This window comes from Arvicola amphibius, chromosome 14 (genome assembly GCF_903992535.2).
Source record: "Arvicola amphibius chromosome 14, mArvAmp1.2, whole genome shotgun sequence".
NCBI lineage: Eukaryota > Metazoa > Chordata > Mammalia > Rodentia > Cricetidae > Arvicola > Arvicola amphibius.
This window is the reverse complement of record NC_052060.1, coordinates 19,412,094-19,438,280: the sequence shown is the minus strand read 5'-3', so window position 1 is coordinate 19,438,280 and position 26,187 is coordinate 19,412,094. Positions and strand designations below refer to the sequence as shown.

Genomic DNA, 26,187 nt, shown 5'->3' with positions numbered 1-26,187 from the left:
AAAGCAGAGGGGGTCCGGGAAGGAAGAGAGGGTACCACTGAGCAGGGGAGGCACTTTGGGGAGGTGGGGAGGAGCATCCAGAAAGCCACTCACCATTTAATGAGTAAAGGATGCACAGCTGAAAGGTAAACATGCCCAGCTTCAAGGTTTCATCCTGGGCAGAAAAGGGTGAATGGGATGGGAAAAGCCTACCAAGAGAGGAGGATGGGCAAAGATGGGGTTGGGCTCTATTGAGGAGTTTAGGATGGAGCAATCAGCTCTCAAGGCTCCACCTGACCCTCAAAAGAGACTTGACACTGGGGGGTTGGGGGGGGTCCTCCCCCCCATCCTGTAACAGGGGTCCTAGGTGTGCACACTGGACCAAGGGTTGCTGGTGGGACCTGGAAGACCACATCCAGTTTCTCTCACTTGGTCTTCTCGTCTCCTCTGTTGTGCTGGAGGGGATTGAGCTGGGTATGGTGGCTCAGGTCTGTAATCTCAGCATCCAGAAGGTTGAGGCAGGAAGATCACACAGACAAGGTTAGCCTAAGCTACAGTGCCAGGCACTTTCTCAAAACAAACAAACAACAACAAAACCCTAAATAAATGGCCTAGAGTAAAGGTGTTATATCAACAGCTATTCTGAACCCTCACAGAACAGACCTCAAGAGGTAACCTCCACCCCTTGACTGGTACTAACATTGCTATTATCAGTTGCTCCAGCCTTAGGCAGTTTCCTCCCTTGCCCGCTGGTTCTTTTCCCTCTTCCCGGAGCCAAGATGGCTTCCAGCATCTGGGAAGATGAGCTAGAACCCACCATCTCCTTCATACCCCTCTCCCCAGTAGCTTTTTAGTAGAGGGCTCATGACCTTGCCCTTGGCCCCATCCCAGCTTATTGGCCTGTCATAATAGCTGTGCTAGCTCCCTAGGAAGCATGCTCCATCTGTAATATAGCCTCTCTAATGCCCCGTTAGAGATACTGGGGAGCGAGGCCTTTTGCCTTTTTCACATATGGAAAATCTAATGCACAATCAATTCAGCTCGAGCTCTCTCTGAATCCTTGGACAGGCTTCTGGGCCTTGTATCAATCTGTGCTTTTGTTTCTTAGTGTCACCTCGGGACTCCAGAGAGTTCATGTGACCGGGGAAGACTGAGAAATCATTTTATCTTTAAACAGATTTGGGTTCAGATATTGATTCTGGCTTTATTTGGTCTGGAGGAAGTTGCTTCACCTTGTGCCCTCTTCTTCCTCGGGGGCAATCTCTGCCTTAAACATTGGCCTGAGAACCGAAGATGTCGTGGGTCATGAGTCTGCCACCCGTTAAGAATTCAGAGACAGTGATTGGTGGTAGCCATGATCACTCACCAGCTTTAGGAAGTCAGTTCTCTTGTCCAACCAGGCTGGCTGGTGGCATGCGCCTTTAATCCCAGCAGAAGGAGGCAGAGTCGGGAGGATCTCTGAGTTCAAGGCCAGCCTGGTCTACACAGCAAATTCCAGGATGTTAATACAGAGAAACCCTGTCTCTGGGGGGGGGGGGAGGGTGGAAGCCAACCTGATTTTCTGAGTCCCCTGGGTAAGTCACTGGTTTTATACTCCTTGTCTAGATCTAGTAAACAATTCTAGAATTCCCTTGGAGCCACAAGGAGGTGTTGAGTGTGCCTATGTCCCCCTACGAGGCTCTGGGGCCGACAGCTCCAGATCTGATCTGAATTCCTTGTTCAGGCTGGAGGCTCTGCTCTGTCAGGGGTAGACTTGGAGGAATGTCTTCACTTCCAGAGTTTGGATGCCTTGGGGCTGGAGAGTTGATTCAGCAGTTATGAGCACCTGTTGCTCTTACAGATGACTCAGGTTTGGTTCCCAGCACCCACATGGTAGCTCACAGCCATCCATTAACTCCAGCTTCAGAGGATCCAGCATCCTCTTCTGACCTCCATGGGCAGCAAACAGTTGCTGCACATACATGCGTGCAGGCGAAGCACCCATACACATAAAACAAGCCTAAAAGAGAGAAACTGCTGAGCCCATATTCTGGGGAAATCATAACCCGCCGTGTTAGGCACCTGTCCTTGGTGTCAGTCACTAACGATATTCTTCAGAGCCAGCAGGAGGCCAGACCCCTCCTCTCCCCTCTAAGGGTTTGTCACACAGTCGTGACACTTTGTGGGTGAAGAGTCCACTGTCCAACCCTCTAAACGCAGACCACCTGGAGCCTTCCTGGGAATCTGGCTTCTACGCTGCCTCTGTGGAGCAGAGGTGCGGATGTGCAGAAGGTAGTTCAGGAGGAGTTAGGTCCCCCGTCTCCATAAACCCTCACAGGCGTTAGGAAAATAATGGCGGTGTGCTTTGGGTGGGGAGAAGTGCACCGTCAGATCCCTTAATCTGTCTGCTGTATGAATGTGTTACTTTCTGAAAGAGTCAAACTGTGAATCCACCTCAGGAGCCTTAGCTTTCCTTAGGTCTGTCCTGGAGTTCTGGCTGCCTATATAGAAGCATCTTGGTTCTGGTATCATACAGAACCACACCGTAAATAATAACCCTGTCGGAAACCTCAGGGGCTATCTACCCCGTAATTCTATTGAACAGCCAAGAAACAAAGGCCAAATGGAAATGACTCGACCAAGGTAACTCAGTTGCTAAGTGCCCAGGGCCTTTTCTTTATCAGGCCAATTGGGAGAGTTTCCCCTGCCGCTTGCCTTTTGAGACGCAGTCTAGAATCCTGAGGGAAATATGAGGACTGGAGCTTCTTGAGCACCCTGCTTGGGAGCCCTGAGGCCCAGCTGTTTGCTCCAGAAGTGGCTCTAAGGGGGCTGGTGGAAAGCAGGAGGCCACTAGGACCCAGAAGCTTTCTGAGCATCCTGCTCTGCTGGCTGCCTCTCTCCGCTTACTGCAGTGGTTCAGGCTTCAGCAGCCTTGGAGAAGCATCAGCTGAGAGGAGCTATCACACAGGAGCTGGGAGCTGCTCAGCAAAGGTAGGAGTTGCCGACTAGGCCAGGAATGGAAGCCAGACCCAAGGCCTAGTGGTAAATGCTGCAGAAGGGTGGCATTCCAAGGGGCGGCACACCCTGTGGTACGGTGGCCAGTTCTGTCAGAGGATGGGGTCCCAGGTGTCCCAAAGGTAGTACTGGGATGCAGGCATCTCTAAAACCTAGGAATGGGAGATTGGTCATCTCCTGCTAGCAAGAGTAACTGCATCCTGCAACAGACAGCGTTCTCCATCTGCCCTGCTCTGTGTCATAGAGATAGGTCTCCACATCCGAGGAATAGGCCCTTCGGCATTCCAGGATGATGGGCATCTGAGTCCTGGGCGTGGGCAGCTCTGCTAGGGAGAGGTGTTGAAGGTCCCTGGAAATCTCCCCTGGCCTAAGAGGGGCCATATTCTTGCCTGAAGGCTGGCCCAGCTCTGATCCTTGGCCCAGAGGCTCTGGATGTGAGACACAGGTACGTGTGAATCCCAACAACACCTATGTGGCCTTGGGCTAGGCACGTGTGCACATCCTACATCCTGAAGTGAGGATCTCTGTCACTCAATCATGGCCCTGCCAGAGACGAGACTTCGGAGCCTATAGGGGCAAAGCCTTCCAGGTACCGAAAGGTCTTGGAGGTGGTCCTGGAGGAGGCAGTGGGAGGATGCATCTGTGGAGGGAGAAGGCGTGATGACATGAGCTAGGAGTGGAGTCAGGCTCCTTGGATTTCCCCTGTGAAGCCATTACACCACCACCCTCCCCTCTATAACCACCCATCAATGAAAGAGTACCAAGTAGCCAAGTATATTGGTCTATCTGTTATGAGGTAAATTGGAATCCTGGAATTTGAAGCCACTGTAAAAATTTTAACAAGACTGGTATGTGTGTGTGATGGTGGTGGTGGGGTATAAGAAAGAAAAATTCCCAGTGCTTTCTTGCCCAAGGCTCCATCATGGCTGCATAGCACCCCTGTGTGTCCATGTGTCCACATGAAAACTGTGCCCGCTCTTAGCCAGGGATAGTAGCTAGGTGTTGCTGGACTGAACTCCTCATCTTTTAGACCCCACTCTCAGGTAGAATGAATATGGAGAGTATAGGGTAAAGATGCATCATCTAGTATTTCTTTGGGGCATTTTTTTTCCTGGTAGACTGTCTTATGAGAATCTGACATCTCCCTGGAGAGACGCAAGTCTCTAGGGCAATTGTTCAAAGTTAGGGAAGCCGCAAATCCAGGAGCCTGGGCTAGCCTTCTCAGAAGAGAATCCCCTGGCTGGCACACAGATGACTGACTGAATATTTTGGGAGTTTGTATTCTGGGGCCAGGATTCGATTAGTCAATTTGAGTTTGATTCAACTCACAGGGATTGCTCTGACCACGTAATGCATGCAAGGCATGTTAGAAGTTGGATCAGTGCGAGGTTTATAGTAACACCCCAAACCTATGGTGATTGAAGAGTAACTTTGAGAGAAGCAAGGCTCTGGCAGGCTCTGTGGTTCTCTTCACTGCAGTTATAGAAATGAAAGATCTTTCTTTAGAGTGGAGCAACCACCAGGTGCTCCCTATCCCAGGAACTCACGGAGCAGTAAAATGCTCTACGTAAGAAGCTCCATGGTCTTCTAGGCCAGCCCTCCCATTTCACAGCTGCAGAAAGAATGGTCCAGAAAACTTTTAACTTGTTTACAGAATGGCCAGCCTGTGGCTTTTCTCTATACTACTTGACTCAACATAGTGTATTGAGGATATATACATATATATATCCTAATATATCATAAGATATATAATATATACATGTGTATATGTATATATTACTCTGGGGACACCTATTTCAATTATGAACAAACTTCGTGTGAATAATGACACATAAAATGGACGCAACCTGCCACTTCATCAGGAGGTGGGAGAGCTGGTTTAGTCTGGTTTTCTCTGCTTTCTGTGTACCCAATTCTGCAGTCTAAGCCCTCTGCCCTGCCCCCAGCACCTTCACCCAGTTCACGCAGGCATCCACTCTCACCCTTTGTTCTGTGACCATGGGAGGAGACCAGAATCAGTGTCTTGGGCTGAGCTGCCCTTCCTCCACCAGCTAGGACATAGGACATAGGACAGCCACCCGAGCGGCTAAAGAGCAGGTAGCTCACAGTTAATCCCAGCACTCTGGGGCAGAGGCAGGCGGATCTCTGAGATTGAGGCCAGCCTGGTCTACAGAGTGAATTCCAGGACAGCCCGGGCTACACAGAGAAACCCTGTCTCAAAAACAAACAAAAGAGTAGGAAGGGAAGGACAGCTTTCAAGTGGCACGCGCCCTCCGGCCGCGGGAGTTCAGCAGCAGATGAGCTGGCGTCCCTTGTAGCTGGACATTCTGTCTTCACTGCAGCGTCCTCATCATTCCCAAACTGGCAGCTTTTGTTTGGGGGTGATGACGTCAGGAGGGACTAAGGCACAGCTGTCCTTCCTGGGCGATAGCCTTCGAGTGGGGAGAGATGTTAGTAGGGTCTGATCAAGCTTGACAGTGATGTACTTAATTTATGATTCTAGTCGATAGGGAAGCTACTTTCCTGCATAGCAAGGGATAGCAGGCAAGAGAACTGTCCCTGGGGCCAGGCTACCTTAACTCGGTTCTCCTGTGTTGTGTGGTTTGGGGTGCACTCCTTCCCTTCTCTGGGCTGCAGGTCTATCTGTGGAGAAATGGAGATCCTACTGTGTGTCCATAGGATCGTGTGAGGACGAAAATGAGTTGATGGCATGGAGTGCATAGGACAGGTCCGGCGTGTGCTGTGCACCACGTGACCATTGCTCCATGGGATCAGTGCTGCTCGTAAGCAACCAAACCAGACACTGTGAGGTTATGAAATAGGTGTTATTCCTTCCTTTAACAGATGCCTTCGCGAGGAAACTGGAGTCCAGAAGAGTTGCAGAGTGAGTAATGCCCAGACCTGGACCTAGAAGCTGAAGCTTATTCTCCTACTCCCCGATCTGATGAGAAATCAGAAAATTCACACAAGGCACCCTAAAGCCAGGGCACCGTCTTAGAGCTCATCAGGACCCTGGAGAAGGGAGACAGGATTTAGAACTGCCCTCAAAAGGGAAGAAAAGCATGGAGAACTAGAAAAAGAAGGGGGAGAAAGGTGCCACAGACCACTCGGAAGGTGGAACACTGCGAGTACGTGAGGATCCGTCCCTCGCCTGTCGGCCGCTTCTCATCACCAGGGTTGACTGACCCTGGGTCTACCTGCTGACAGAAACCAGACACGAGCTTCTGAGTTCAGAGCTGCCCGGCCTGGCACCCACTACAGAAGCGCCCTGTTTGGAAGGCTGGTGATAAAGGCCTGCCCTGCAGACTCCAGTGGAAGGCCCCCAAGGAAATTCATCGGGAAGCCTAGGCCTGGGCTTTACCACCCAGGGCTGAGGAGTAGGATGGGGGATGGGCCCGTAACAGGAAGAGCCCTGGGTGTCCTCTTTCGGCCCCATGGAGTCCTCACCCATTCCCCAGTCATCAGGAAACGCATCCACTTTTGGAAGAGCCCTTCAAACACCAGGTCCCTCTACTGCCAGCGGGGTCCCCGAGTTGGGACTGCAGGACGTGGCTTCAGAATCCGTGGCCCTCTTCTTCATGCTCCTGTTGGACCTTACTGCTGTGGCCGGCAACGCTGCCGTGATGGCTGTTATTGCCAAGACACCTGCCCTCCGAAAATTTGTCTTTGTCTTCCATCTCTGTCTGGTGGACCTACTGGCTGCTCTGACCCTCATGCCCCTGGCCATGCTCTCCAGCTCCGCTCTCTTTGACCACGCCCTCTTCGGGGAGGTGGCCTGCCGTCTCTACTTGTTCCTGAGCATTTGCTTCGTCAGCCTGGCCATCCTCTCGGTGTCTGCCATTAACGTGGAGCGCTACTACTATGTGGTCCACCCCATGCGCTACGAGGTACGCATGACACTGGGGCTGGTGGCCTCCGTGCTAGTGGGCGTGTGGATAAAGGCCCTGGCCATGGCTTCTGTGCCAGTGTTGGGAAGGGTCTCCTGGGAGGAAGGCGCTCCCAGTGTTAACCCAGGCTGTTCTCTCCAATGGAACCATAGTGTCTACTGCCAGCTTTTTGTGGTGGTCTTTGCTGTTCTTTACTTCTTGCTGCCCTTGATCCTGATCTTGGTGGTTTACTGCAGCATGTTCCGAGTGGCTCGTGTGGCGGCCATGCAACACGGGCCGCTGCCCACGTGGATGGAGACACCCCGGCAACGCTCTGAGTCTCTTAGTAGCCGCTCTACTATGGTCACCAGCTCCGGGGCTCAGCAGACCACCCCACACCGGACGTTCGGGGGTGGAAAGGCAGCAGTGGTCCTCCTGGCTGTGGGAGGCCAGTTCCTGCTCTGTTGGCTGCCCTACTTCTCCTTCCATCTTTACGTGGCCCTGAGCGCGCAGCCCATTTCGACAGGACAGGTGGAGAATGTGGTGACTTGGATCGGCTACTTCTGCTTCACTTCCAACCCTTTTTTCTATGGATGTCTCAACCGTCAGATCCGGGGCGAGCTTAGCAAACAGTTTGTCTGCTTCTTCAAGGCAGCCCCAGAGGAGGAGCTGAGGCTGCCTAGTCGAGAGGGCTCTATTGAGGAGAATTTCTTGCAGTTCCTCCAGGGGACCTCTGAGAACTGGGTTTCCAGGCCCCTACCCAGCCCCAAGCGGGAGCTACCACCTGCTGTTGACTTTCGAATCCCAGGCCAGATTGCTGAGGAGACCTCGGAGTTCCTGGAGCAGCAACTTACCAGCGACATCATCATGTCAGACAGCTACCTCCGTCCCGCCCCCTCACAAAAGCTGGAGTCCTGATGGACACTTGGAGGGAAATAAGGCTTGGGGCTGGTTTACGATCTCAAGGACTGCCTTTTCCAGCTGGCTGGGGTTTGGGCTGGGGTCTCTGGACTTAGCTTTTGCTTGGTGTTTCCTGGGTCAGGACCAGAGTCGACAGGATGGACACGTGGACTTGGACTTGGACTTGCTCTTTGACTATTGGGGGAGGGAACCTGGGTTTGGTGAGACGATGATGATGAGAGAAAAGGGTCACAAAGGTGAGGCGACACCTTTCTACCAGTGAGCTTTTCATGCCTCAGGAGACAGGGAAACTTCCTAAGGGCAGGTGGTGTTGGAGCAGCAGGCTAGGAGCTGGGGACCACCGAGGTTTACTTCTTTCTGGTGTAATAGTTCAGGGTAATACTTACACTAAAACAAGGTAAGGGAGTGGCCCACATCTTCTCAGTTACTAGGTTAAAAAAAGAACAAAACTGTAGCCAAGTGTCACCATGAGTTAATAGATTCCTTTTTAAAGTTAAATGTCTAAGATTTCTCTTAAAGTGAGCAGACCAGTAGGGTGAATTCTTTTCTGGATTTTGCCAGCGGCAAGAAAAAACTGCAGGAAGGGTAGTGGGGGAGAAGACAGGAAAACTCTGTGCAGCTCTCTCCTGTTCTCTTCCCTGCATGGAGGAGATGAGGTATGGGTCCTGATCTCAGCACAGACAAACAGGAGACAGGCCGCCCCTTTCCTCCCTGCCTTTTGAGTGGCTAGACTAACTGGAGGATCAGAGAGCTGCGGGTGGGGGTTAGCCTTTGAATTAGTAACGAGGCTGGATACAGAAAGGCCAGGTAAGTTACTCTGATCAATAATACTGCCAATCTTTTCTTTCCAGGACTGGCCTCCCTGATCTCTCTCCTCATGGCAGTGACCCACTTCCAGCCCCCTGGACAATCGGGTACAAGAGACTAAGGTCGGGCAAGGGGAAGGGTGGGGTTTCCACAGTCCATGAAATGCCTCCCTCTTCTCGTTCATTGCTCTCAAAATTAGCTTCTGTGATAAAGACTTAAATGTGTCTCCTACCTGCAGCCCTGGGTTGGTGAGAGGGCAGAGAGTTGGGCTTTGCTTTTTATTGATTAAGACTATAGGAACCATATTGGTTAGTATCAGCAGTGGTATTTTCCATGGAGAGGGATTAATTGCAAGCTAGCAGGCTACCTATCTGGGACCTCCCGTCCATCCTATTTCCCTCAGTTGAATACCAAAGGGTCAAGGTAGAACTAGAGGACGAGGTGGTCTATACCTGAACAAATTTCTGGTTCACTGAATAACAAAGGGGGAAAGTGTGTTGGGGTGGAGTAGTTTCCCCTTTGGACAACTAATAAATTTTATGATAAAAGTTATATTGATATCAACACTGACTCCTTCAGTTTTATTCAGTGTGTAGATAGTTGAACGCCAGCATTCGCTGGGACACACACAGATGATGTGTGGTCTCTGCCTTCAAGGAGTGCATAGTCTAACTTGATCAGATATTTGTATTTTTGTAGAGCATGTAGATCTGATAAAGTAGTACAATGGGGAGAATCTATCCATGGTTCTGACTTCTGAGAGTCCACTGAGCGATACACAGAGCTTCCCTGCAGACTGTGCAAAGTGTGGGGAGTGGAAACAAAACGCTCTAGCGAAGGAAACAACCCATCCGATGAAACCTGGCAAACAGCTTTTCCCCTTTCGGATTAGGTGAATTTCCAGGTTTCTGTCTTCCTATCTTTTGTGTAGTCTTCTAGTCTAGGGCCTATTATACTGGGGAAATCCCTTAGGAAGTATACACAGTAAGGAGTGTCCTTTCATCTTCAAAACCATTTCTCCCTCTCTTCTGAGAGGCTGAGAAATTTCCTTCCTACTGTATCATAAGGGAAAAACTTTCATAAACCATGAATCCACGAATTAGCTAGTAGACCCAGACACTGCCAGAAGATGGCAGTGTGAGCCCTATAGAAACAGGAAAGGCCTGAATGGGTGAGCGTGTGTGTGTGTGTGTGTGTGTGTGTGTAAAACACTGCTTGGCAGCCATTTTTTTTTAAACGTTGCCCTCCGACCCTTGCTTCACATAAAAGGAAGTGTTACGTTCAAGGGTAGCTCTAATTCATACTGAAATACCCTGACACTAAGCCCTTGCTGCCATTAGCTAATAAGTGGCATATAAGAATTCGCTTGTCATTTTTTTTTTCCTGGCTGTAGGAACAGATCATAAAGGAAGTAAAACTCTGTATTATGCTGAGAACTTTCTCCACAATTTTTGCAATACCCACCGTCCAGGAATTTTCTAGTCACCAAGATGCATTGGTAAAGTTCAGAATATAATCCTTAGCTCTGGAAAGGTGTTCTGGGAGCAACAGGATGAGACGTCACCCTGTCAGTTACTGTTGCCTACATCTTGGTATTGAGGTGATAAAAACTTCAGACTTTCTGTTGTTGGGTGTCCCCAAGCAGTGCCCTTCTAGAGGCCTGGTAGAAAAAGAGGTAAAGTTAAGACCAGGTGGATGTACTTATTGTGTGGACTTGGGAAAGATGGTTAATCTCTCTGAGCCTATTTCCTCATCTGCGGCGATGGGGGTCGATATTACCTACCTCACAGGGTTGTTGTGAGGATTAAGACATGGAAACACCTAGCCATACCTGGCAAATAGGTATTCAATAAATGTGTTTCCCCCTTTCCCCAGAAATGATCATAAAGGAAAAGCAGGCTCTTTCTTTTTAGTGGTCATTTGGAAATGAATGGGCGACTTTTTAAGACTTGGAATTGATAAGCATTATGGTGAAGTGGATGAGGTCAATCTTCTAATTAAATGGTTCTAATTAATTAATTTTCACTGTATAGACCTTTCTGTCTGGAATTTGTATTTTAAATTTTGCTTCTACTGAAGAAATATGTTTTAAATTCCAGGGATGGGCTCAATGGCTGCAGAAAAAGGTGCTGCTTCCTAAAAGCCACTGTGGGGCTATTTGGCAGTACAGGCATTTCAGGATTACCTTCACAAGGTTCTGATGTATTTACAAATCTTCAGGTGGTACTAGAGAGACAGCTTTTTAATAAACTTCCCTTTTGCTGTGGCTACCATGCAGGAACTCTCGTTAAAGAAGGATGTACTGGTTTGCTTCCAGACATGGGACTAAGTCCCTAACACAGAGCCCTAGGTTTATATTGGAGAAAGGGAAGCAGCGAAATGTTATGAATGAGCTACACCTATTTTCCATGTTCTATTATTTGCTAGAAGTCGAGTGATCCTTTGCCAACATAGGAGTGCCAGGCAGATGTGCAGCTCACAGAAATTCATGCTTTGCGGGAGAAGGACTAAGATATCCTTTAAGAACAGGAGAAAGCCTACTCCTACGCATAATGGGGTGTAGCGTGAGGCATAGATGGAACCAGGCCGGGCAGTTTGTTCCCATCTCAAAGATCAGGCTTGGACAGCTTTGGCTGAAGTATCCAACACTCGGTTTTGGGCAGAAACCCGGACTCCACAATCACTGATCAAAAGGGTTTTTTCTAGCCAGGGAGACTTTTTCCCGGTTAAATTTCCAGAGGGGTGTGAGCACTTATTTAGGAACCCGGTCCTCACCACCAAACCTTCTGTGCGACCTCAAGAGGGCACAGCGAGCTGGAAGGCCCTCTTTTGCTACACTTGTGCCAGCCCAAGAGCCCAAGAGGTAAACGGGTATTAAGGCCCGGAGGTGCGGAGCGACGGATCTCCATCACTCCACGAGACCGGCCAGACTCCCGGGGACTTCCGCTTTCCGTACCTCTTTCGCTTCGCACCGCCACAGTGCTCCGAGTGGTAACGGCCGCTGGGCGTCGCCGGAAGTGTCGTAAACAGTAGATATCCGGTTCTTCCGGGCGCTAGGGGAGCTGACGGAGAAGGCCACCGCCCAGCAGAAGACGCGTCTCAGCCGGCGGAGTCGTGGTTCCCGCGGTGTGTGAGTGAGCCCGGGCCCGGTCCCCTCTCCCGCCGCCGCCATGGGCTGCACATTGAGCGCCGAGGACAAGGCGGCGGTGGAGCGGAGCAGGATGATTGACCGCAACTTGCGGGAGGACGGAGAGAAAGCGGCCAAAGAAGTGAAGCTGCTGCTGCTCGGTGAGGGGCTGTGGGCGGAGCCGGAGTGCTAGAGTCCCGAGAGCCCGGCCCGGGGAGCAAGCTGAGCTGATTGGGGTCTGGCTAGGCCGGCGGAAAGGACCCCGAAGGGACCGGGAGGGGATGCCCGGCCTAGGGCGGGTTTTGGCCTTGGTGACTGAGGCCCCGGAAGGCGTGGGGATTTCAGGTTTGAGAGGGTGTAACCGGCCTGGGATGGTGCTTAGCAGAGTTTGAGAGTTTGGAGCTTTGAGACTGTGTTGAGAATCCCGGAAAGTCTCATAAAGGAAGGGACCGATATTAAGGAAGGTTTTACGTTGGATTGGAACGTGTTGAGGAGGATAGTGTGTGGTGTCAGGTGGGCTTGTCCGGGGTTTGCGTGAGTGTGATATATATATTTTTATTCTGTTAGTAAGGTGGATTGTCCGGGAACATAAAGGGGTAGGCGGGTGAAATAAATGAGAAGTTCTTAGGTATAGAAGAAAAGAACTTGGGTGTAGAGTCCGGCTTCCTTTTTCAACTTTTCCTATCTTAAAACATTCTCTTGAGATTTTGTTACTCCTGTTTTTATTAACGGGATAGGGATGGTGTAAGCTGAGAAAAGTGGAAAGAATGCCATCTTTGAGGTTTGTGATAGATTAGTGGGCACAAGATTACAGTGGTGACGTTCTAGGAATGATCTGCATTAGGAATAGAGTTAGAACAGGATAATATATGGAATGGGGTGTATTTACTGTAAAGATTGTGATAAATTTGTGGGAGTTGTTTCTTATTCCGTTTTTAAAGTAAAAATACTGGCTTCCAGACTACAGCACGCCGCCTTATACTCAAGTGGCTTTTATACATAGTCAGACATGTTTTAGTCAGGATAATTGAGTTTTAAACTTCGATAGGCCCAGTAGATCAAGTAAAATCCTCTGGTGTTAGCTTACCAATAAATCCAGCCGCCTTCATTATTCACATTTCTGAGGAATCTCTTCGGTGAGAATATGTACGAGTCACAGTTCTGTAAGTAACAGAACTTGTAGATAGATTGAGTCCCGAGGAGTCACTGGAGAGTACCAGTTTCCCTTTGCGAAGCTGCAGAGAGGACAGACACAGCCACCATAATCTCAGACTCACTCTGTGCTTTAAGATGTGCTGGGAACTATGTATATTGTGGAAGCTCTACGAGGTTATGCGATGGAGTTTGAGTTTCCAGAAGATAGGAAGTCAAATCATAGTTCTGGACTGCCAGTGTCTATATGGCAGGCCTCTTCTGTCCATGGTTCCTGGTACTTAGCTGGTATTTAAGTATTTACTATTAACCAACCAGCTTGATCAAGCTCCTGGTGGTCATGGGGACATTTCAGAAGTATGATATAAAACACCCCACTTGCCTTAATTTTTGTGCTTTGAGACAATTATCACTATGTAGTCTAGGTGGGCCTCCAATTCTCCATCCTCCTGCATCAGCTTCCCCAGTGCTGGGATTACAGCATATATCACCATATCAGTGACATTAGCGTTTTCTATTTTTAAATTTATATATATTTTTTAATTTCAAAATTATGAAATTTGGTGTTTTGCCTGCATGTATGTCTGTGTGAGAGTGTCAGATCTGCTGGAACTGGAGTTAGAGTTGTCAGCTGCTGTGTGGGTGCTGGGAATTGAACATAGGTCCTTTGGAAGAGCAGCCCGTACTGTTAACCACTGAGACATCTCTCCAGCCCCTGACATTAGCATTTTCTATATTGATCAGTCAATTATGAAATTAAAAATGTGTCCTCGTCTTCTATGATTTGCTTTATAGTGACCATTGGAAAAAACATAGGCAAGCAGAACTACCCAAGACCTTTAATTAAAAAAAAAAATTAAACACACCATAGTTTAGAGAATTTGAAAAGTTTAAGTAAAAGTCAAAGTACTGAAACGTTTGTGTTGTTTTTTTTTTTAACCAGCTTTTTTTTAAAAAAAGCATTTTGTTTTGATTTGAGACAGAATCTTGGTCTCGAAACTCATGAGATCCCGTAGCTGAGATTGTAGGCGTGTACCACACCATGAAATCTTTTTTCCCTCTTAGGATTTTTTTACAACAATATTTTGAGCAGATTAAGTCAGTAAGTTGACGTAGGTTGCAGAAGCAGCTGCTCTTACCTGAACTCTGTAGTAACGCGTATGTGAAGGTAAAACGGTTTTTCTTGGGACTGGAAAGTTGGCACAATAGTTACAAGTACTTGCTGTTCTTACAGAGGACCTGGATTAGGGTCTCAGTATCCACGTGGCAGTTTACAACTGTCTGTAAGCATGTACTTGATACATATTCATACATGCAGATTCAAAACTCAGACATATAAAATTAATAAATTAAAAACTTTTAAAAATGATCTTCCATGATATTTCTTTAAGTAAAATTTCCCTATATGGTATATAAAAACACCCTATATGGTATTCAGTTATCCCTCCCCCCCACTCTTCTGACAGCAGAAAGTTTCCTTTGGTACTTGGAAGCCATCTTTACTTCAACACTATGAGACTATCCAATTTAGTTTAAATTGAAATCTTCTTCTCTTGACTCTACTGGTTTGTATATTTTCTTTTGTATGTAGCGATAATTTCATGTAGTGATTGCAGGCAAGGTGAAGTCAGAATGCTTCAAATTCTACTTTGTGTTTACTGGCTGCAACCTTAGGAAAGTATTTCCATTTGCCTCAGTTTCTTTACTTTTAGGTATAGAAAGTAGAGATTCTTCAGAATTGCTGGGAGGATTGAACATGATAATAATATAAAGCAAAACATGCAGGGAACATTAGCCGTTTATTATTGTTAAAAGTCAGTGTTAGAGATTAAAAGTATTATAGAAGTTTGAATTTATAAGTTAATACAGGCTTCATTACTAAGGAAGACTTCAGTATTGTAATTGCCCCTTTGGTTTGAATTTCCTTTAGATGCTCTTGGGAGATCTTGTTATGCCAAATTGCTATTTAGGCAGAGTTTGCTCCTGAACTATATAAATATTCCCAACCAGTGTGTATAGCGTGGTGTGTAGGTGTGCTTCTTGGAGTTGTGTGTTCAGATTTTAAGTCTTGTTTTGAGACAGGGGCTTTTGGCATTTGTAGCTCAGATTAGCCTGGAACTCTCCTGTCTCAGCTTTCCAGTATCAGGGTCATAAGTATGTGGCACCATGCCTACCTCTTGAAAGCGTTTTACAGCTTCTAAATACAGCAGTTGAAATAGTGTTTGGACCATTTTGGTGTATGTCTCTGCAAATTTCTTCAATTTAATAATTTGAAGAGAAAAAATTATTTGCAAGGTTTATACCAGTTCATTATTTAATAACCTTTAACATTTCATTTTCATGGCATAATCTTGTAATGCAAGAAAGGTAGCTTCTACCAAAGCCTTCCAGGCTATGTCATGACGTCACAAAGTCGGAAGGTGCTAGTGTAATGAGCGAAGACACAGCTTTTGGAGTCCGACAAAACCGAATGAAGCTCTCACCTCTATCTACTGGTGTGAAACTCAGAACAAATCACTTAACCATGTGAATTATGTTCACATATGTAAGTAGGGATGATTCTTCCTGTTCCGTAATGTGAAATAACGTAACGTACGTAAAGTGCTTAGTGCTGGTGTCTAGAAGATGCGAATCAGTAAATGGCATCCTCTATTAGACTGCTTGTGAGGTCTGTCACTTTAGTTTCTGTTTTTGACAGGTGTTTCGGACAGCCCGTTGACATTCTTCATGTTGATATGCAAAGATCTTCAATTCCTAATCTTGTGCCGATAATAATTTATTTTATGGCAAACCTATGCATGCAGAGAATTGGAATACTATATTTAAATTTTATGTCATGCAATTGATTATTCATAATTTAGTTAGCAAATTACTGATAGAATGTGGTTATTGAAAGTAAGATTCTCCTTTCATTATCCTGTAAGTATAGTAATGAGGAGCGGCAGGCTGTGTCCTGCCGCCCGGCTAGCTTAACCCCTGAAATAATCACACAGAAATTGTATTAATTACTGCCTGGCCATTAGCTCTAGCCTCTTATTGGCTAACTCTCACATCTTGATTCAACCCATTTCTAATAATCTGCTTAGAACCACAAAGTCGTGGCTTACCGGGAAAGATTCAGCATGTCTGACCTGGCATCTCCATGGCGGTTCTCTCTCTCTGACTCTGCTTTCTTCCTCCTACAACATGTAAGGGTGATGGTCATTATAATTTTTGCCACCTGTTAGGAGAAGGTTTGTACAAACTAAATTTCTTGTGAGGATTTATCACACCTGGAAGAGAAAAAAAAAAAAAACTGAAATAAAAAGAGACAAGCACTAAAAAATAATAAAAAAAGATAATAACCTTATCTTTGAGTCTTTAAGTAATTTTTTTTTTAAAGAAGCCAGGTGGTGGCGGCTCATGCATCTAATCCCAGCGCTCAGGAGCCAGAGGCTGGTGGATCTCTGTGAGTTCGAGGTCAACCTGACCTACAGAGCTACTTCCAGGACAGTCAAGCCTACACAGAGAATCCCTGTCTCGAAAAAACAAAACAGCAAAAAATAGATTAACTTTTAACGTGTGTGGGTGTTTTGCCTGCCTGTAGTTAGGTGCACTGCATGTGGGCCTCTTTCTTGCCCACAGAGGTCAGAGAGGCTTTCACATCCCCTGGAATTGGAGTTAAGGATGATTATGGACCACTGTGTGGGTGCTGAGCCCTTTGCTAGAGCAACAGGTGCTCTTAGCTGCTGAGCTGTCGTCCAGCCCCTCTCGTGCCTTCCTGTGAGTGTGTTCATCCCTCCCGCAGTGTGAGAGCGAGTGCAGCACCTCTCCGTGTCCTGCCATGGTTTCTCTGCTGCACTGTTGTGGGCGGTGATAAATATGGAGTAGGTGTTCATTGCTTAGAAGATTTACAGGGCATGTGACTTCCGAGTTGAGGCTGCAAGTGGGCTCTTTTAAAAATAATTTCAGCTTATTACACTTATATGACAGTCTTTTTGTTTGGGGCTGTTAAGTTGTTTCTGTTAAGAATGGTTCTTGGGCTGGAGAGATGGCTCACAGGTTAAGAGCATTGCCTGCTCTTCCAAAGGTCCTGAGTTCAATTCCCAGCAACCACATGGTGGCTCACAACTATCTGCAATGAGGTCTGGTGCCCTCTTCTGGCCTTCAGGCATACACACAGACAGAATATTGTATCCATAGTAAATAAATAAATATTTAAAAAAAAAAAAAAAAAAAAAAAAAAAAAAGAATGGTTCTTGATGGGGAGGTCTGTTTCAGAGGTTTGTGAAACTGAGCTTTGTTCCTACTGCTGTTCTGGAGTGGGTACGCTCTGTCCCTGTCATTTTGAGATCTTGTGCTGCGCGCACACACACACACACACACAGACTCACACAGACTCACACCCAGCGTGCTTCTCTTTGGTCCCTTAGGCAGGAGGACTAGGGATTTCTCTTTATCTTTTGTTGCAGGACTTAATAAAATCTAAATATGTGTAAGGAACAGGAAACAGACTAGTACCAGTAAAGGAGGGCTTCATAGACAAGACTTAAGTTACAACGCAGCTTCACAGGCAGCAGTCAAGGATAGGTAGGAAATGAAATAGAAGCAGGTTGCATGCTCATGAATTACAGTACCTCCTCACTCCTTCTAGAGCAGACTGTCACTGTCCACTTACACGGCTTCGTTAGCTAAGTCTGTTCTTCATCTCATCTTTTTCTGCTTCCTTCTAATACTCATCCTCCACCACACACCAGCCTCAGCTTTGGCTTATGCTGAACCTTTTCTGCTTCGCATACTGCCATGCCTACTAGATGTCTTGTTATCTCACACGGGCTTCCAGGATCCCTAATCTAAATTCCTTGGGAAAGTATCAGCTTGGTCTAACCTTGTCAGGTACCCACCAGAGTTTTGGTGGCTGCGTGATAGAGTTGATGGAGTATCTCGAGTTTACAAGTCTGACTCAAGTGTTGAAGGAGGTCAGGTTCTCTAGGAAAAGGGTATGGCTAGAGAAATAATGATTAATGAATGACAGTGTCTATCCCTAATAGACGTTCATTAACTCTAAGTTGGACATAGGTGGAAGTACTGAAGAGCCAAGCCCATCACTACTTCAGTTTCTCTTTCATTCATGTGTGATTATTCTCAATGTTAAGTTGTCATTATGTGTAGTTGGCAGGTAGATTTAAATTCTCCTGAGATAGGATGTCTTGTTATTAACACATCTAACCCAGAATAATTTATGTCACCTGAATTTCGTTACCTTTAATTTAAATTAACAGTTAAAAAATACAGACAACCAATGGGTTTTTTTCAGGGACTATGCTTCATCACTTCTGGTTTCTCTCTAGCTGATGTTTCTGTCTACTGCTTTTAAGAAAAAGTACTGGGCTGGGCGGTGGAGGCACACGCCTCTAATCCCAGCACTCGGGAAGCAGAGGAAGGTGGATTTCTGACTTCAAGACCAGCCTGATTGGGCTGGAGAGATGGCTCAGAGGTTAAGAGCATTGCCTGCTCTTCCAAAGGTCCTGAGTTCAATTCCCAGCAACCACATGGTGGCTCACAACCATCTGTAATGGGATCTGGTCCCCTCTTCTGGTGTGCAGGCATACACACAGACAGAATATTGTAAACATAATAAACAAACAAACAAATAAAAAAAAAGACCAGCCTGATCTACAGAGCTAGTTCCAGGACAAAAAGCTACACAGAGAAACCATGTCTCAATATGATGTTTTCTATAGCTCCATCCATTTGCTTGCAAATTTCAAGGTGTCATTATTTTTTTTCTGCTATGTAGTGCTCCATTGTGTAAATGTACCACATTTTCCTCATCCATTCTTGGGTCAAGGGGTCAAGGGGTATTTAGGTTGTTTCCAGGTTCTGGCTATGACAAACAATGCTGCCATGAACATAACTGAGCACGTGTCCTTGTGGAATGATTGAGCATCCTTTGGATATATACCCAAACGTGGTATTACTGGGTCTCGAGGAAGGTTGTTTCCTAGTTTTCTGAGAAATTGTCACACTGATATCCAAAAGGGTTGTACCAGCTTGCATTCCCACTAGCAACGCAGAAGTGTTCCCTTTACCCCACAACCTCTCCAGCATAAGTTGTCATCAGTGTTTTTGATCTTAGCCATTGTTACAGGTATAAGATGGAATCTCAGAGTTGTTTTGATTTGCATTTCTCTGATGAGTAAGGATGTTGAGCATTTCCTTAAGTGTCTTTTAGACATTTTAGATCCTCTATTGAGAGTTCTCTGTTTAAGTTTGTACTCCATTTTTTTATTGAGTAGGTAACCCAGACCCAGAAAAAGAAAGACAATTATCATATGTACTCATTCATAAGTGATTTTAAAACATAAAGCTAAGAAAACCGCCTACAAATCACAATCCCAGAGAACCTAGACAACATTGAGGACCCTAAGAGAGACATACGTAGATCTAATCTACATGAGAACTAGAAAAATTCAAGATCTCCTGAGTAAATTGGGAGCATGGGAACCATGAGAGAGGGTTGAAGGGGAGGGGAGAGGCAGGGAAGGGAGCAGAGAAAAATGTAGAGCTCAATAAAATCAATTTTAAAAAATATACAGCTACTCTTCTTACACCCCGATTTATATATAAGGCAAATAAACTTGATTCTGCTCCAATAAAAAAAAGAAACCCTATCCCCCCCCCCCAAAAAAAATAGGGGGCTGGTAAAACCTTTGCTTAAAGGTTTTTTTTAAATATTTATTTATGTATTATGTATATAATATTCTGTGTACATGTATGCCTGCAGGCCAGAATAGGGCAACAGACCTCATTACAGATGGTTGTGAGCCACCATGTGGTTGCTGGGAATTGAACTCAGGACCTTTGGAAGAGCAGGCAATGCTCTTAACCGCTGAGCCATCTCTCCAGCCCCTTGCTTAAAGGTTTTGCTAAGGGGTAGGTGAAAACATTGGGCAGTGCAACTTTAGGGGCACGGATAAGTCAGCGCCCTGTGCTGCCGTTTTCTTAAGGCCTTCAGTTGGGCTTAGTTTTTCCCTTGGGTGAAGCCTCAGGGGAAGTGAGAAGAGAGCCGCCTTACTCAGGAGTTAATGTAGTAATTGTAAAGACCAACTTAGATGGGGGTCTTGTACTGTGAAGGATGCAGAGCCATGGGCACTAAATTTGTCCTGATGATTAGTTTTAAAATGTGTTTTCTAGCCAGCAGAATTTAATATACTAGTGTTTGTAAACCTCTTAGAACTGGTAACCTAATTCAGAAATGGAGACACCATGTAATATAAGGCATAGAGCTTCAACATTATGAGATTGAATCTAATCTCTAAGCTTTATTTTCCCTTCTCTGAACCAGTGAATGGGTCTTAGGAAGTCCCTTGATTGTGAAATTTATATAATTTAACAAGTTATAAAGAGGACTGTTTTGTGTTATTTTTTCCTATTTAGTTCGGTTGAAGTTAGTTTAACATCCCAGACCTGCCAAGGAAGACAGTTGGAAACTAAAGACATGCATCATAAACTGCCCACGGCGGAAATGTTCAGCAGAGTACAGAGAAAAGAAGTTATTTCTGTATTTCTTTTTCTCTGTGTTGTCTTCATTTTTGTATAGCTCCTGTGCAGGCTCTAGCAAGTTGCTGTTCGTTATCTGTCCAGGTTATCCTGTTACCTGATTAGTGATCAGCTGTATCATTGCTGTAATTCAAACTGTTTGAACCCAACAACACTGTTAGGGCCGGTTCAGTTGTTCTAGTTTGGATATATTACTCTGTGTAAGTGGATTTCCTTCTGTTCTTCAGTTGTAACAGAAATTAATGTATTCAGTGTGAACTAAGCAAAGGAGGAAGATGCTTGAGAATCCACATTTGACTCTACCCGAATAATTTCTCAGAGCTTAGAAATAGATTTTGGGAGGAGCTGGTCTTTACACCTGAACCTCCTTTGGCTTCCACATAATGTGTGGTAGCTCCGTGGTTAAAAGCTCTGACTGCACTTCCAGAGGACACAGGTTCAACTTCCAGTGCCCATGTGGTAGTTCACAGTTGTCTGTAACTGCGGTTCAGAGGATCTGGCATCCTTAAAGAAACACAAACAATGCACATACAATAAAATAAAAATCTTGAAACAAGAAAGACTAGCTGGGTGGTGGTGGCACACACCTTTAATCTCAGCACCTGGGAGGCTGAGGCAGGTGGATCTCTGTGAGTTCAAGGCTAGCCTGGTGTATGAAGCGAGTTCCGGGACAGCCAAAAGCTGTTACACAGAGAAACCCTGTCTCAAAAAACTCCAGTTCCAGGGGATCTGATGCCCTCTTCTCATCTCTCTGGGTACCAGACAAACATGTGGTACACAGACATAAATGCAGACAAAATAGTCATACCCATAAAATAAGTAAATGAAAAAAATTTTTAGAATAAAATATTTTAATAAGCTTTTTATTTTGGAATAAAAATATTTTACAGAAAAATTGCAAGGATAATGCAGAGAGTTCCTGTGTACTCTTTTACTAGTTTTCCTTAGTGCTGACTTTCTAAATAATCACCATGGTAAATTTATCATCACCAAGAAATTAATACTGTTATATAAATGTTAACTTTAGTACAGTATTTAAATTTTACCAGCTTTTCCACTAATGCTCTTTTTCTGGCCTAGGGTCAATCTAGTATGCTACATTGTATTTAATTAAGGCTTTCTTGAGCTCTGTGGTTTTCAATATTCTACTGTCTATCAGGAGACTCATGTATTATTTATGATTATGCATTTCTGATTGTCTTTCATAGACGAAGGTTCTCTCCTTCTTCCTTCCTTCATTCTCCTTTAAAAAAATTTTTTTGAGACATTTATGTAGCCAGGGTGGCCTTGAACTTGTGATCCTCTTGTTTCAGCTTCCCAGTGGTGATGTGCGGAATGCATTTGATTATAGGAGTTGGTTTGGAAAGGAAGTTCTAGAAGACATGACATTTGAGATGGTCTTTGAAAGAGATACAGGAACTCCTTTTGATGTGGTTTGTGGTGCTGGAGATGGAGCCCATACTAGGGATTATTCTACCATTGAAGTGCCCACCAGCTCTAAAAGTGTGCAAAGGCACCAGACACGAGTGAGCAGGCAGATTGATTTGACTTGACGATTGGTATAGAGCAGGATGCAGGAGATGATCTTCCTGTCTTTGCCATCCTGGTGCTGGGATCACAGCAGTGTACCACCACAGCTCGCTTTAATTGAAACATTTTAAGGTTTATTTTTTAAATTACGAGTGTGCACACACGCATGCTTAATGCAGGTGTTAAAGGCAGGTGTGAGGCCCGACATGGGTAGTGAAAGGCACACTCTGACCTGCAAGAGCAGCAAGTGCTTCTGAACACTGGGCCATCTCTCCAGCTGATATTTGAAACATTAAAAATATTTAAAATTTATAATTGTGTTGAGGTGAGTGACGGAGAATTTGAAGGCAGGTGTTTTTAGTGCACCTGTGGAAGTCAGAGGTCTCTTCCCATCTGGGTCCTCAGCACAGTGTGTGCCTTTACCTGCTGAGCCATATTGCCGATCCTTCATTGAAATTTTTAGTAGCTATTTTAAGCTCTGTTTTATTGTACACACAAGTGCATATGTTTCTCAGGGTCTAGAGACTTTGCATTGTTCTTATTACCAACTTTTTTTCTGGAGGTGCCACCACAATTAATTTTTTCACAAAAGATAAAATAGATAAAATAGATAAAAAGATAAAAAGATAAAATAGTAAATTTGTATATGAAACCCAGACTTCTTTGAACTTTGCAAATGTTTATATGGTAAAAGAAACTGAAATTGAAGACTTTGATTTTGTGTAATGTTTTTAATGTTAGTGACTCTTTAGAGTATGTTATATACATTTGGTTAAATAAGAATGTAGAAGTGCTCTATGCTGACATCATTATTTGAGGGTCTGACATAGGATATGATTCTAACATTTTAAAATATATGGGTTTAATGAATGAGTTTGGCATTGCTATTAGCCTTGGAGAACATTTTCCACTATAATGAAGAATTATTTTTATGAATTAAAATGAGATCTTCGGACTGCTGATACATTACAGTTTGTGGCATTTCTATTTCCTTTACTTCCAAATAAAAAATAGTTTTAAGTCATGGCATATATAAATACCATCTAATTTAGCACCAAAATGGGTTTTTGTTGCCTTGCTTTCAAAGAAGAAAAAGGAAACTTACTCACCACAGGCCAGAATTAGAACTCTGAAGCCGTCAGCATAATCTGGCTCCTTGCTCACAAGTGACTGCTTCCCAAACATTCTTATGTTCTGCAAAGGTGAGGGACCAAGGCACAGCCTGCACTTACCCAGCCAGTCGCCAGCACTGCTCATGTTGTACATAGTTGTGCTAAATGGTAAGTGATGACATTTTGGTAATGTTTGGAGAGCTGAGTGAGCTTTTTTTTTTTTTTCCCCCAAATCACTAGTCGGTCAGTGTCTTCCTTCAGTGATTTATGGGTATAAGTTAATTGACTTTTCTGTTTTTAAAAAATCTGCCTTATTCCCTGTGTGTGTGTGTGTGTGTGTATGTGTGTGTGTGTATGTGTGTGTGTGTGTGTTTGTGTAAGTATCCTAGGCTGGCCTTGGATTTCCTGTGTAGCTGAAGATGACGTTGGACTCCTGACCCTTGACCTCCCAAGCGCTGGGTGTGTAAATGCATGCTGCCATACCCAGTTTATACAATGTCAGGGATCAAACTCAGGGCTTTGCCTGATAGGCAAGCACTGTACCAACTGAACAACATCCCCAGTCCCTTTTATTTTTATTTATTGATTGGTTTTATTTGACTTACAGTGCTGGTGATCAAAAGCCTAAGACCTTGCTTGGCTAGGCAAGTGCTTTACCCTCTGAGCTTTGAGTAGTATTCTGTTTTATGTTTTTTGTAGGGTCATATCCATGTACTTGGTAAAAGATGTGAAACTCAATAAACCATATACTGTCTTGTTAGGAATATATTAGGGTAGTATGTGTGTATGTGTGTGCGTGTGTGTACACACGCATGGTAGAATTTGGGGATATCTGCCTACCCCAGAATTGGCAGTGGCCGACGTCTACATATGCGCACACACATTTGTCCTTCCAAGTCTGGCTGATTGCACTCAGCATGATGCTCTCTAGTCCCACTTATTTTCTGGATGATGATGTCATTTCACATTCTTTATGGCTGAGAATAAAACACCATTGTGTATTTATACACAATTTATACAGTTTTCTCCATCCATTCATCTTTTGATGGGATTTAGGCTGTTTCCACGCTGGTTCCTGTGGCATGCGCAGCAGTAAACATGGATGTGCAAGTACCTCTGGCGTGCTGGTTTACATTCTTTTGGTTACACACGCAGGAGTGGTGGGGCTGGGTCATGGTAGTTCTATTTTCAGCTGTTTGAGAAATGCCACACTCATTTATATGGTAGTTCACATCTCACCAGTATCATCTAAGGGCTCCTCTTCCCCACATCCTTACCAGCATTTTTTGTTGTTTGTTTTCTTTGTGACTTCATTCTGACCAGAGTGAGCTGTGAATCTCAATGTAATATCGATTCGCATGTTCCTAATGGCTAGGGAGACATCTTTCATATACTGTACTTATTAGCTATTTGTATTTCTTCTTTTGAGAACTGTTTGTCCAACTCATTTTCATGTTCATAGATCAGTTTTAGGGCATTTAGTTTTGTGAGTTCTTTATAGATTGTACATATTAATATTCTGTTAGGTATCCAGGGGCAAACATTCTCCCATTTTCACTTTTACGGCCCTGGGCTATTGTCGTCCTTCCAAGTCCTTTATGCCTGGGTGCTGAAGCATTGTCGTTATGCCATCATACAGCAGTTTTGGAGTTTCAGGTCTTCGCTTAAGGCTCCGATCCATTTCTAACTGGTTTTTATACAGGGGGAGAGTAGAACCTAGTTGCAATTTTTTACATGTGGCTATCCAGTTTTCTAAGCACCATTTGTTGGAAAGGCTTTTTCCAATGTGTGGTTTTAAAACTTTGGTGAAAAAAATGGATGCCATTAATGTTTTATAAATTTTTTTCTCATAATATCCTTTAAGTCTTTTTTGATGATGGCTAACTTTTTCAAAAAAAAAAGAGACCTATGATCTCTGCCTTAATTGCAAATTTACTGCCCTGTTTTATTTGTTCATCCACTGGACAGATTCTTGTGAGTGTTAACTGCTTACACTCTCAAGAGTTAGGATTGCGGTGGATGGGCAGATACTTGTGAGTGTTAACTGCTCACACTCTCAAGAGTTAGGATTGCAGTGGATGGACAGATTCGTAGCCGATTATTCCATTGGAACACAAGAGTGGTTGCAGAAGGATCCAGGAGAGAAGGGGTTGAGGGAAGTGAGGCAAGCACTGAGTCCACATTTATTGTCATTTTGGTCATAGGATGAGAGTTGAAAGCATAGTCAGGAGTGGGGTGTGGGGCCGAGTCAAGAGAGCAGAGGAGTGAAAATCTCCCTGTTAACTGCCCACATTGAAAGTCCGTCCATTGCGAGTAGCAGTTACAAAATGTGTTTGGGCAACTACTGAATATCATAGACACTAAGTCATTCATCCCACAGCTAATTGCTTAGTGTCTCCTCTGCCCTAGATTGTGCTCTGGGTTTGGAGGAGTGGGCCACAGAAAGAAGGCACTGTTTGTACTTCGAAGGATTTTACTCTTGAGTTTAGGGCTGGTAGAGTTCTAAACAGGCACAAACTCAATTACTTAAAAAAAAATTTGACCAAGTACTTGTGTTACAGTGTCTGTGGGGCCAGGGTAAGCTAGGTTAGGTAAACAAGCATGGAAACATTTCAGGTTATGCTGAAAAGGGTTTCAGAACTGTACTAATCAAAACCAAGAAAATCAATGAACAATTCATGCCAAGGCAGACTAGGAGCAGGGAAGATGCTTAGAGCCGCACAGCGAGCCAGAGGAAATGCTGTGAGTGGTGAGAGAACAGCCAGAGTTAATTCAGACGATAGCCCATGGACTGATGCTCACAGGAGGAACCGTTCCCAGCCACCCTGGAAGTCATTGCTGTGCCTGGCAGAAATCAGCGAAGACCTCAGCAAGGACTGAAGATGGCCTTCAGTAGGCGTTTGGGGAGGCTTGGCTGCTTAGAGGCCTGAAGTAAAAAGCTCTGTTCGTACTTTAGACCAAGGAGTGTTGTAGCTTCACAAGGAAACCCTTCCCTCTGACGTCTCCCATCAGACCAGATTCCAGAGCTGAGTTGCACGTGACGCCTCCCTGTCCAGCAGTTTCAGGCATGAAGGAGGCGTTTGTTAAATAGAAATGAAGAACAGGGTTTTTTTTTGTTGTTTGCAGAGACATTTTTCCTTTGTAACTCTTCTAACCT

At 45.0% G+C, this 26,187-nt stretch overlaps 2 protein-coding genes across 2 annotated transcripts in view; both read left to right on the top strand.

Annotated features, from left to right (window-relative positions):
• Nucleotides 1-6,317: 6,317 nt before the first annotated feature.
• Nucleotides 6,318-7,757, top strand: Gpr61 (G protein-coupled receptor 61). Its single transcript, XM_038312115.1, has one exon. The coding sequence runs from the start codon at nt 6,408-6,410 to the stop codon at nt 7,755-7,757; it is 1,350 nt and encodes a 449-aa protein (XP_038168043.1). The 5' UTR covers nt 6,318-6,407.
• A 3,853-nt stretch (nt 7,758-11,610) lies between these two features.
• Nucleotides 11,611-26,187, top strand: part of Gnai3 (G protein subunit alpha i3) — a 37,461-nt gene continuing 22,884 nt past the window's right edge. Inside the window, exon 1 of the mRNA XM_038310771.1 lies at nt 11,611-11,855. Within this exon, the coding sequence (XP_038166699.1) occupies nt 11,738-11,855 (118 nt within the window). The 5' untranslated portion in view covers nt 11,611-11,737. The remainder of the gene's footprint in view (nt 11,856-26,187) is intronic.

Excerpts from the sequence above, each read along its gene's own strand:
- Gpr61 (XM_038312115.1), top strand. The coding sequence starts at position 6,408 with ATGGAGTCCTCACCCATTCCCCAGTCATCAGGAAACGCATCCACTTTT.